Source organism: Lissotriton vulgaris, chromosome 2_1 (assembly GCF_964263255.1).
Source record: "Lissotriton vulgaris chromosome 2_1, aLisVul1.2, whole genome shotgun sequence".
Taxonomy (NCBI): domain Eukaryota; kingdom Metazoa; phylum Chordata; class Amphibia; order Caudata; family Salamandridae; genus Lissotriton; species Lissotriton vulgaris.
The window spans coordinates 1,754,451,914-1,754,465,107 of NC_141687.1; the positions used below are offsets into that span (position 1 = coordinate 1,754,451,914).

General features: G+C 43.9%; 1 protein-coding gene across 10 annotated transcripts in view; it reads left to right on the forward strand.

The window, feature by feature from the left end:
• LOC147733236 (interferon regulatory factor 3-like) overlaps positions 1-13,194 on the forward strand; it is a 282,847-nt gene that overhangs the window by 213,957 nt on the left and 55,696 nt on the right. For 4 of the 10 annotated variants that reach the window (XM_086957787.1, XM_086957791.1, XM_086957789.1 and 1 more), the window contains one exon: positions 11,489-11,671. The exons of the other annotated variants lie outside the window; for them this stretch is intronic. In XM_086957787.1, coding sequence (XP_086813913.1) covers positions 11,489-11,671 — 183 coding nt within the window. The remainder of the gene's footprint in view (positions 1-11,488; positions 11,672-13,194) is intronic. 10 annotated transcript variants of the gene reach the window in all.

Here is a 13,194-nt window from a genome sequence, read left to right on the forward strand (position 1 = left end):
CGGGTGAGTGGACCTTCCCTTTAGTGGAAAGGGAACCTAACAGACAAAATCGAAATCAGCCTCTTAGTTTTCTGCATTAGTTCTTAAGGTCAACAGAAGAAAACTCCTTGTTGCGGAATCTGATTTTCAGCCTGAAGATTTAAAATTATTATAGTGAAAAAAATATTTACATACACTAACAGTCTCCCAGATTTCAAATCCCAAGTGCAGAGGGAAGGCAGAGGAGGAGCAGGTAATTGACATTTAATGTAATCATATCAATGCTAAGGAATAGATATTACCATGTGAAGCTGGGCACAAGTCCTAAAAAAAAAGAAGTGGGGGGGCTCTCCAAGTTAGGTGGTGTCACAGGAAGTGACATCACAGCAGGAAGTGACATCACAACAGGAAGTGACATCCCATCAGGACCTGACATCACAGCAGGAAGGACATCACTGCAGGAAGTGACATCACAACCGGAAGTGATATCACAGCAGGAAGTGACATCCCGGCAGGAAGTGACATCACATGTGCAGCAGATCTATCATTTGCACATATTGCACATATTGCACATATTGCAAGATTTAACAATTGAAGCTGCTCAGTACTTAAGCCTGACCCTTAAGGTCCCTGTATGGAGGAATTACCAGTCCAAATGTGGATGAAGTTTGGCGTACAACTACATTAGTCAAGCCTCCCTATCCGTTCTGTGCTTCTCCCCCAGGAAGATGCTCTGTCTGCTCTGTGTTGCTCTCTTCCCCATGTACTTCCCCCCTGCAAACTCCCTCCATGCTTTGTGTTACTCCCTCTCCCCTCTGTGTGCTTCACCCCCTTTCACAATACGGCTGCAGGGTCCATACTCTAAGTTATTACGTGTTAGTTGGTTTGTTGCATGCTTACCTGGTCTAGTGTCTAGTCTCATCTCTAGTGTAAACATACCAGCCTTTCAAACTCACTTCTTGTACTTCAGGGCACAGTAATTGCAGGATTCTGTGGCCGTGGCATCTTTCACACAGTTATGGATTTGCCACATTATCCATTGTGCAGATTTTTACCCAAAAATTATTTCTAGCCAAAACGAATCAAAAGTTACTAAAAACCAGTGCATTTGTGTAAGTTGGGTGTACACATGTGCAGAGTGGTTAGCGGCTCTGTAGGTAGTGGTGGGAAGCACATGTTTGTGTCCATTGTTTGGGATCTTGTCTTATATACTGCAAAAAAATATCTGATTGGTAGTGCTGGGATATAAAGCAGTCTACCCATGATCTTGCAGTTCCAATTCTCATAAACCCAAAAGAACCACTCATCTTTCTCCTGGAAACGAGCCAGGCCCTGTGGCCAGGCAGCTGTGACTGGGGCTTGCCAGTAGGCTAGTCTAATGTGATGCTACCAGTCTACAACAGAAACCTCAAATTGGCCTGGGAAGTCATCCCCGGATTACCCAAAGTGCTGCACGTCCACACTCATGGGCGACGTTGTGATATAGAACTTGTCAGATAGTAACAATACGTTCTATATTACAGTCGAATAGTAACAACACTTTCAGGGATGCATATCATTTCAAAGGAGCACATTACTGAATAATGGAAGGAAGTGACAGCAACAGAATACCCACAAAACACCCACATCCCTACAAGGAAACAGCAAGGCCGGTCACGTTCCTCTGCCTCGGGCTAGCAACGATTAGCTGTTGCTGCATCTGTTGTCTTTAACATACTGGTGTCCATCACTGGACACCGTACCTGCATGCTTGCGCTGTGTCCCTGCGAGGACACCGTCTGCAGTGAGGTCATCAGCTGGGATACTGTGCCGTTTGACAGTTCCCAGCTGATCGTCGAGCTGATGGCAGTTCCGGTCCGACTGATGTAGGAGCAAATGTGTTGGCTCAATAATAAAGAAATGTATAACTTAAAACGGCTTGGACATTCTTAACATTGGCGACGAGCCAGCACAGAACCCACGACAGAAAAAAAAAAAAGCTGTCAGGGTAAAGGAAAATGACTGCGAATCAACTCTAGCGGTGAAGTAAAACGAAGAAAAATGAAAGAAGAAGAATAGACAACCTGGAGAAGAAGTGAAAGGCTACATTCTGAAACTGAAGGAAAAAAAAGAAAGAAAAGAAAACGAAGTAAGCTAAGAAAATAAGAAATGTGCAAGCATGTTCACATGAGGTGAATGAGCAAAAGAATAAATTCGGCAGGGAAGCGAACTGTAGAAGAATTAAAAGAATAAAAGATGAAATGAACGGTTGGTGGAATCAGAAAAGAAACGGCGTGTGAGAAAATTTGAGCGAAACAAACCGAATCAACTGTCAAGCTCCAACTGTCAACTTGGTGGCAGAGCAACAGCTGAGGAGAAACAGCCGGTCTCTAGGTCATCGCGTCCTCGCGTGAACGACGTTGGCGGCCATTTGGGTGGAGAAAGAAAGCAATGGCAAGAGCAGTCTAGTCTACGAAGGAAAAAGTAAGAAAGGACGCTCACAAACACATCGGAAAGTGTGAGACGCGCTGAACGGCAGACGCACCGGAAAGTGAGTGACACACTGCGCGGCAGAAGGCTCAATACAAGGAAGGAAAACCAGGAAAAGAACGGTATTTATAATGAAAAATGCACAATTGTATGAAAAATAACACTTTTGGATCAAATAAAATAAAAAGGATAACAGAAGTGTAACAGTGACTAGGAAATACATTGACACAAATCGAATTTAAGGAAAAAACAGTAGGATATTGCAGTAAATTAACCCAGAGACACTAAAACTAAAGAATAAAATGAGTGATTTAGCCACAAGCTGTATTTGGAACCTTTCTCCCCCTGAGACATTTCTACGAGCTGGTGGTGAACCAGTATTAAAATGGGAGGACTGGAGAGAATATTTCCTTAACTACATTTCCAATCTAGAGGAAGATGCTGAAATAAAGCCAGAGAAAAAATACAAAATGCTCATGCATAGCTTAGGAGCAGGAGGAATAAAGGTGTATAAATCAATAAACAAGAAGGTAAGAGGAGAAAATGAGGGGGATGCATTCACTAACGCAATAGATGACCTAAACACATATTATAAACCGACGGTCTGCGTCGGTGTGGACAGGTATAAATTTTTCAAAAGAAGGCAAGGTAAGGAAGAGTCTATTGATGACTACGTTTCAGCTCTAAAAAACGTAGCCATAAACTGTCGTTTTGGCCAACTACACGATGAACTTATTAGGGATCAAATCGTTATGCAAGGATCCAATGAAAATATTCAAGATAATCTGTGGGCCAAGGGGGAGTACCCTTTGCAAAACATAGTAGATATAGCTAGGAAGGCTGAACTCACAGGGAGATGCACAAAAGCAGTGTTGAAAGAAGAGAAAGTAAAGAAGGAAAGTGACCACGTCAGCAAAGTGTCTGAGCAGAAAAACTGGAAAAGTAGCAAACAAACTGAAAGAAAGACACTATGCAACAAGAAAGAAGACATGAGAAGTGGGGGAAAAGATATTGTTACCGATGCGTAAGCACTGCACACATGGCGTATGACTTTAAATGCCCCACCCGTGAAGCAAAATACACATACAGTGGACTAATAGGACACTTTAGCAAGGCAGGCAATCGGAGAAAAACACAGAAAGTAAAGGCGGTGGAAGATGAGGAAGATGAGTTGAATGATGACACAGATGAAGGCATCAACATGTGCATCCTTAACATAAATGATGAACAAGAGGAAGACAAGGAGACAGAAAAAAGAGCTGAAACGAAAAAAACGGTATGTACAATGACGATTGGCGGGGTGGAAATAAACATAGTGGCGGATTCTGGTTCACCGTACACTATTGTGAATGAGAAAGTCTGGCAAGCAAAATTTAAAGAGGTCATCGGTGAAAGACTCAATAAACCAGACATTTGTATTAAATCGTACAATGAGACACCAATAGAAATACTGGGGTACAGAAGCCTAAGGTTCATATTCAAAAGTAGAGAGGCCCAATGTAAACTCTATGTATCGAAAGTGGGACCATCTGTACTTGGGTGGATGGACCAGGGAAGTCTGGGAATCAAACTCGATCCCAACAGCAGAGAACCAGTGCTTAGCATGTCAGATGACGATGATGATGCTGGCAAAAAACTTGCAAAATACCCCAAGGTGTTCAGTGGCGGTGTGGGGGTACTAAAAGGATACCAGCATAAGATAAAATTGAAACCTATCTCCACACCCACCGTGCACAAAGCAAGGAATATACCATTCGCAATAAAGGAGGAAGTTAAGAATCAACTTGAGAAATTACTTGCTGACGGAATAATAGTGAGGGTGGAGGCATCTGAATGGGTCGCGCCACTCGTCGTAGCGAAACGGCGCAATGGAAAGCTAAGACTCTGCATTGATCTACGTGATTTAAACCAGAACATTTTGGTAGAGCAGTACCCGCTCCCAAAAATAAATGAAATGCTGTACTCCACAAATGGAGTAAAATGGTTTGCCACCATCGAGCTGAAATCAGCATATCACCAGGTCCAACTACACCGGGAGAGCAAATCATTGACAACGTTTGTAACACCATTCAGCTGTTTCAGGTTCACCCGTGTTTGGGTTAGCCTCAGCAGCTGCCATGTTTCAGAGGTTGATGACCATAATGTTTGAAGGTGTCACAGGGTTATTGTTATTCCAGGACGATATACTGGTAATGGGAAAAACGAAAGAGGAACATGACAGACGGGTTGAGCAAGTCCTTGACATTTTGAACAAGAAGGGGCTAACGGCTGAACATTCAAAATGCAAATTCGCATGCAGGTCTCTCAGTTATCTGGGCCACCAGATAACGGGTGAAGGAATTAGTCCAAAAAATGAATTAATCCAGGCCATTAAAGATGCACCGGTACCCACAAACAGAGATGAGGCAAGGTCATTCCTCGGATTAGTGGAGTACTACTCCAAATTAATTATAAACCTTTCCGCTAAAACATACACTTTAAGACAACAACTGAAGATCAAAAACAAATTTGAATGGACTGACGAATGTGGGCGAACGTCCCAGGACCTTAAGAGTGATATGTGCAAGACACTACCCCTACAGGGATTTGATCCTGCTCTAGAGAACTACGTTACTATAGACGCAAGCAACAAGGGCATAGGAGCAGGATTAACACAGAAAGATGCAAGGGGAAAGGAATACACGATCGCATTTGCTTCACGTTCCTTGACACCAGCCGAAGAAAAATATGCAGTAATTGAACGCGAAGCATTAGCCTGTGTCTGGGGCCTCAAACACTTCAGGCAGTACATCTGGGGAAGAAAAATAAAACTATGTACAGATCACAAACCCCTAACGAAGGTGCTCACAACAAAAGGCCTACACACACGTCTTGCGAGAATCTCAATGCGACTTTTCGAGTACATGTACGACATACAATATGTTCCTGGTGTACAGAACGTGGTGGCTGACTTTTTAAGCAGAATGCCCATCAAGACACACAACAAGACTGAGACAAATGAAACGGATGAGTTGTGCATAGCAAATCTGTGGGAATACTCGAGCGGAATATCAAAGGATGAATTGTTGGAAGAACAAATGAAGGACGAAGACATTGGAAAGGTAATTCAAATGACCAAAGAAGGTTGGTCCAGTAAAAATAAATTGAGAGAAGGAATTAAACCTTTCTGGGAAGTGAAGGATGAATTGTCCATGGAGAACGGACTACTTATGAGAAGCGGGCAATATGTACCGTCGATGGATATCCGGAGAAAAATATTGGAAATATGCCATGAGGGACACTTGGGCATAGCAAAAAGCAAGAATAGAGTTACGAACATGTATTGGTGGCCAGGTGTCAGCCGGGATGTAGAAAGAACAGTGAGAAATTGTAGGTTATGTGTGGAGGCGGACAAGACTCAAGTAACTTTCAGACCTCCTCTGCAGCCTATTCAGTGCCCCTCCATGCCTTGGGAAATGATTGGGGTCGACATAATGGGACCAGTGTCCGATGAGTACGAACAACAGTACATCATAGTCCTAATCGACCACTACACGAAGTGGCCAGAAATAAGGGTCACCAGAAAGGCAGATTCACAGCACGTTGTCCAGTTTTTAGAGGACACCTTTACACGAGAGGGACTACCGAAAAAAGTAGTTAGTGACAGCGGCATACAATTCAGCTCTGATTTGTTCAGGGAGTACATGAAGAAGCACAACATCGAACATACCCAGCTGGCAATGGAGCAGTTGAAAGGTTTAATAGAGTACTGAAAGGTATCATTCAGATAGCCAAAACTAACCAACTGGACTGGAAGAAAGAAATAATGAAAACTGTGTGGGCCTACAGGATTACACCTTGTGAGTCCACGGCCCACAGTCCTTTCGAACTGATGCTTGGACGTACTCCACTTACGAAGGACAATGTGGGCTGGGTCAAGGCAGCCCGCAGAGTACACTGGTCATCCAAAACAGTGATGTAGAGACTAACCAAAGCGCAATTAAGGAGCAAGAGTACCTGCGACAGCAAGCATGGATGCAAGGAAGTGGTGATCAAGGCAGGAGACACAGTGAAGGTAAAGAAAAGTGGTCATATCGGCAAAGGTCTAGAGAGATACACCAAACCACTCGTCGTGCTAGAGGTGTTTTACAATTCGGCGCGTCTAAGTGACGGAAAGGTTTGGCATTTCTCAGCAATGTCCCCCACAAACATTCGGTGAAAGAGATGGAAGACAACACGACTTCAGCACCTGAGCATGAGAGTTCTAGAACGTGGAAAGGTGGCTCTGCCCCGCAGTATTTTTCAGACAATGAATCCGACCTTGACATTCCAGCCCACCAAGGTGAACGGAGTGATGAAGGGGAGCATGGAGACAAACCACCTGAGGACCGCAGGATCGTTCCAACCTTGCCTGTAGGTACTAGACACAGGTTACCCCCCCTCCCCCCATCGCGTTGTGCGAACCTGGGCAACCCATCGTCAGGAGCAAGGCTGGCAGACTATTAGGACCGCCTAAAAATCTAAAGGACTATATATGTGGTTAAGGAAGCTTCCCTTGTTTCAGTGTTTTGTTCTGTTTCTCCCTATAGGAGGAGGATGTGTTGTGTTTAACATACTGGTGTCCATCACTGGACACCGTACCTGCATGCTTACGCTGTGTCCCTGCAAGGACACGTCCGCAGTGAGGTCATCAGCTGAGATACTGGGCCGTTTGACAGTTCCAAGCTGATCGCCGAGCTGATGGCAGTTCCGCTCCGACTGATGTAGGAGCAAATGTGTTGGCTCAATAATAACGAAATGTATAACTTAAAACGGCTTGGACGTTCTTAACATCATCCTGAAGCAATTGAGCTGCAGTAGTTTTTTTTATTTATGTTTTTAAATAAGAGTGTGTGGTTTAAAAAGTACCTGCCTGATGTGTATTCAGAACTAGAGTGAATTTCCATGAAACTAATTTTTGCGCTTGTCTTAATCGTGTGTTGCCACTCACTGAAGTGCTTTCAACTTATTTCAAGGCCAACGCGAAGAGAATAAACACAATACCTGTAGAACAGGGAATTTAAATACATAATGTGCTATGCACCCAGCGCTTCAATGCCAAAGTAACAGCAGTAGCAGAGATTCTGCTGAGACCCTCACCCAGTGCTTAATTTGTAAAAAAAGAAGTGCAGGCGCTGAAAATTTTGCCAAGGAGGCCACAGCTCACTTCTTCCTCCGGTGAGCCCCACTTTCAACACTGCCTCAGTCTCTATCTTCTAACCTTGATCTGTTGTCTGTCCCCTACATCTTTGCTCTAAGATTCTATCTTCTCACCTCTCTAATTGTTTTCTATCATCTTTGTCACACCTGGCTGGTGTGTTACCTTAGTCCCTGCATTTCTGATTTGCCCTCTATTCATTCTACCCTTGCCCTTTATCCTCTTCACTTTTATCCATGCTCTGCTCTCTCTCCCCTTGATCTTGGCTCTTTCCGATCACTCTTCTAGCAGTGATTAGCTGTGTCTCCATTTTATAATTTGTCTGCTTTTTTTCCTCTGTCCTGTCCTCTACATCCTTTCATTCTATCTTCTCTCTTCTTAATGCCCTCTTCTTCACATCATGGCTGTTTTCTCTTTGTATCTGATTTGCTCTTCTTTTCCTCTACTTAGCTCCATCTTATCTTTCCTCTCCTGTTGTTTCTTTCTCCTCTTTACTCCGGCTCTCTCTCTCATCTATAACACTGCTGCTGCCTGTGACCCCTGTCATGTCCCTGCTATTTTGAACTCTGCGTTTTCCTGTTGTCTTTCCTAAAGAAGAGGAAGATGACGTGTTTTACTTTCTCACCTACACCGAGTGCAAAAACAAAATGTACACCAAATGAAAATAATTTTTTTGCACATATTAATCAGTGCAGTATAACTGGGTTATTTGAAGAACAGGTAGCTACTCGAGCACAGCAGATGATATCACTACTAGTGCTGCCTGTAATTAGTAGGTCCAGGCAAGGCGACAGCATTGGCATCCAATGCTCAGTTTGCTATGACCCTGCCTGCTACAGCACAGGCATTGTCCCCAGCCATAATGCTGCCAATGCCAGTAAGTATGGTTGTGGTGCCGACTGGACTCACGCACGCTCAGCAATTACCATGATGGGGGGCAGCGCACAGATTCTACAGGTGACGCCATGGCACACAAAAGTTGTGTTGGGCTACAGCCGCATCGAGCACGTTGAGGATAGCAGCAATGCAGGGCTGCAGGATATGCTACTCTGGCTACACAGCAAGTGGAAAGTCCACACTTACTTTCATTTATTCTTCCTCAATTTCCCTGACTCCCAAGTTCCAAATGTGCTCTCGCAGCTTCCTTGCCTCAACTCCGTCTTGAGCCAGCTCCCAGCTAAAATTATCCAATGGGAGGCTTAGACTCAGGCAGTGGCATGGGGCAGCAGACTCTGGGAATAGAATGCAAGACATAGTTTGTCGTTGACTTCTTGGATTTGTGATCGGTGAGATGACATCATCACTAACTTGGTATGCACAATCATGCCTGCCTGGACAGGCGTATGCTGGCCTGTCTATGAACATTTACCAGCCAGAAACCATGCAATGTATGTTATTCTTTTTATTTTGAATTTGTAATATTGAGACCACCACCTGCAGGATCAGAAATTGTAGCCCCAGCCCTATGAAAGAAGTGAAGGTGCTGAAAACCTGAAAGCTCCTGCTCAAATTAAGCACTGCCCTCACATCAGCTCTCAAAGACGGGAGAGATAGCGAATTGGAACTGGTACCTACGAGAAACCTTCAGGGCACGAGTCAATAAGTAACCCGAAAAATAAAGTGCATGGATCACGAGGACGGGACTGACGAGTTGCAGACACACCCATCCAGTGACGTCTGCTTCGACCACTGATTGGTCGCAGATCACAGAGTATACAGGTAGGTACCCGGCAATGTTACGAGGTGGTGGGGGCAGGTTCACAGACCAAGAGCTGCCATAGGTAGTGCTCAAAATAGGTGGACAAGTCAGCCTACGCAAGTAGGTGCAGCGGCGTGGTGACTGGCAGTCAGTCCGAGGCAATCACCCGGAAATGCGTGGTTTGGTTGGTGCGCCCTCTTATCACACTTTGGATGAGCAGGGCAGGGTGGACAGTGTTTTGATAAGCAGGGTGGATGGCTCCACCCTGGAAAATAAGTGGGGGGACGGCGTCCATCCGAGTGGTACTCCGACTCGTGCCCTGAGGGGAAGGACCATGTATTCAACAGAAGTGTTTTTCAGGTTGGCAGCACAGCCCAGAAATATGGATGGTGTGCTGACAGCCCAGGAGTCTTTTCCTGACAGGGATATGGAAGCAGGGTGAAGAGAGCCTCTTTAATGGCTAGCTGGATGTATGACATTACAACGCATGCTTTTACATCGCATGCTTTTACAAAGCGGGTTTTACAACGCATACCATTACAACGCATAGTGCTTTGGGGCGCTGGATAGTGAATAGTTTAATTTACTATTCCAACTCCAGTCCCCATGAATAGTAGGGAAGGTGTTGGACAGTAAATTAAACCTATTCCCCATCCTAGAGCGCCCCCCAGCGTAATGCGTTGTAATGGTTTGCGTTGTAAAAGTTGCGTCGTAAAGGCACTGAGTGGTAAAAGTTGCGTTGTAAGTGATGTTTCCCGGCTAGCTAGATAGAGCCCGTTTGGTAATGTGTGTCAGTAGTACGATTGTCTTCCTCATTGAATCAAGGAAACAATTTCAGGTATCAAGTGTCCATCAGAGAATGTATAAAATGATTTTGCAAAAAAGTAGATTAGTACTAAAGACAGCCAAAGTATCGAACCACAATAATGTAGACTTGCATTTAGTTTCTAAATACAGCCAAACTCACTTAAAACATTTCCAGACCTTCGGGGAATTTACTTTTCTAAGTTCATTCTTGACATATTTGGGGGAATTGGATGACAACGTAGTTAGATGAAGGTCTAAATTGTTGAAAGATAATTCAATATCAAATGTTGGTGGTATTTATTTTGTGGTAAATGTTGTTTCAAAATATGTTTTTACAATCTACTTTCAAATGCTGCACATATGTCAGTGCTTGACACTGAAGAGGTCCTTGCTTGCTTCTGGAGTAAACAAAAAGGTAGATGTCAGTCAATGAGTGTACTTGACATTTGGATTTCACTTTATATCTGACGTCTCGGAGCAGTAGACAACTGGGACAATTTGATACAGCTTTGTACATTGGTTCGGGAAGATGTACCACTTGGGTTGCACATTTATTTCACAATTCTAAATTGGTAACAGTGAAGTTAAATGTGTGTGTATCATACAGCGATAGTTTAATATGTTCCAATATGTTGGGCCTCAAGAAGAATTTCAGGCCTGGCTCATCGCGCCAGTTCTGTAATGTTCAGGTAAATAGTAACCCTGGGCGAAGGACTTCGCTACGCCCACAAAGTTGGCGTAGTGTTGCCTACTTCGCCCTTTGCAAAGTAGGCGAAGCAGGCAACACTACGCCCACTACTTGGGCGTAGCGAAGTTGCCCGCCACCCGCCTCCCTCCCGCCCTCCCGAACATACCTAATTTAATGAAATGGGCACATAAACATAAATAAAAGACACTTACCTTGTCCGCGGCGTCCCGTTGCTCCCTCTGCTCATTCATGCCACCGTCTGCTGACCAATGCGCATGCGCGGCCGTCCGCGCATGCGCATTGGTTAGCGGACGGTGGTGTGAACGAGCAGAGGGAGCCCCGGGATGCCGCGGACAAGGTGAGTGTCTTTTATTTATTTTTATGTGCCCATTTCATTAAATTAGGTATGTAGGGGAGGAGGGCATGTGGCGCGTAGTGGGGCTACGCAAAGTGCGCCGGTAGGCGTAGTTTCTTGCCCACTTTGCGTAGCTTCGTGTAGCCCCACTTCGCACACTACGCCTAGGGTTAGTAAATAGTCAGCAGATGTTAACACCATTCAGTTGCTTATTAGGACTCATAGCTCCCCCAATGCATTTTGCTACTTTTACATTTAATAGAATTGCCAGATTTCATGTCCTACACCCAATTGACAGATACCATTTTTTCACAGCATCAGCCGTACAGTGTCCTTCCAGAAAGAGAGCAAGATCACATGACAGTTACGGAGAGAATGGGGATCGGGAGGGGAAGGATCCCTTAGACAACGAAGCTTGTGGAGGTGCAGAAGCCGCCCACGGGAGGCAGGATATAGGGATAGATGCACTGGGGCCTGTGTCCATGCAGCCCGCTCAAGGTATCCTAGATCCAGCTAATTCCTTGAACCCAGATGAGTGAAATTCTTGGATAACTGAGTTATTGTAACAAGTGGAAGCAGAAAGAGTTAAATGCATCAGGTAGCAGCCGGGTGGTCTTAGTATTTTGGAGGCAACCACACAAGTGATGTACAGCCAACTAAATGCAAAAATACTTCTTTTTCTTCTTGATCTTACGGCTGCTTTTGATACGGTGTTTCTCATTCATTCCCTCTCTGATATTAAAAAAAATCTTGAAAAGATTTATTCTTATCTCACTGATGACTCCACAGTATCATGGAAAGAGGTTGAATACTCTTCTTACCCATTTCTCTACGATGTTCCCAAATGTTTGGTGCTTGATCCCCTAATGTTTTGTGTACATGAATCCTTTAGTGTTATTTATTTACCTGTTTGACTTAATTCACACTTTTATGCAGACCATTCGAAGCTCTATTTGTCATTGTCCTCTTTCACTGACTCTCTTCTTGTTGGATCACCTGTTGTCTTTCAGCCATTTAAAACTGGATGTCATTGCATTTCTTAAAACGTATCCGAAGATATCCGGGATCTTCTTATTTCTTGCCTCATCAGCTATAATGACTCTACCTCTAATTCACTTGTCTTTGATTCCTTTTCTGATTGCTTCCTCAACTACAACCATTGGAATTTTCTTAAATTTAGCATTGGCCTATTCTGAACAACTTTCACCAGTTGTCATGAACTATTACTTGTATCTTTAGAATATCTGGAAAATCTAATCTCTTATACGTTTTCCTCACTTGAACTTGTTCTTTGATGTTTTGTTTCTCTTGTTACCTACTGCTCTTCGCTATACATTGGTGTGCCAACTGCATTTCAAAACTGCTTGCCCCATATTCTCTTGACTTTCATACTCCTATTTCTCCCTAGTAGGCTCATCTATGGTAGCTATTACTCTTATCTCAGCTTGGATTGAGTTATCCTTATTTACATGTTTACATCCACAAGGACAATGACCCTAAAGATTCACCACAGCTGTCACCTTGCATATGAATATTGCGTAAGCATTTAAGGAATCAGAAATTGCAATTGCTTAAATGCTATGTAAGTAGCAATTCAGTTTTTCGAATTTACACTAAGAAATCGCAAATTACCACCAACTTGTAGTTGGTGGTAATTTGCGAATTCTTTTACAAATGCACTTTTTGACATTTGTAAAGGTGCCATGTGGCGCTCATACATGCCCTTAGGGCATGTATGTGTGCCATATGCGCACACATGTACATTTCAGGGGTGCAGCAGGGTATTTTTTAGTTAGTGTACAAAGCACTTCTGTATCCTCATGAGCTGAGGATAATGCAGCTTTAGCATGGGAGAAGTGGGTACAGGGGATGTGCATTGTGTGCAGAGGATGGAGCATCTCTGCAACCTTTGCAATTAGTTATGCACATCATAACACTCGGTGTCAAACAGGAGAGTAAGTTGTGTTATGTGGATGCATTTGTATAGCGTGCTAATCACCCATGAGTGAATCCAGGTGATT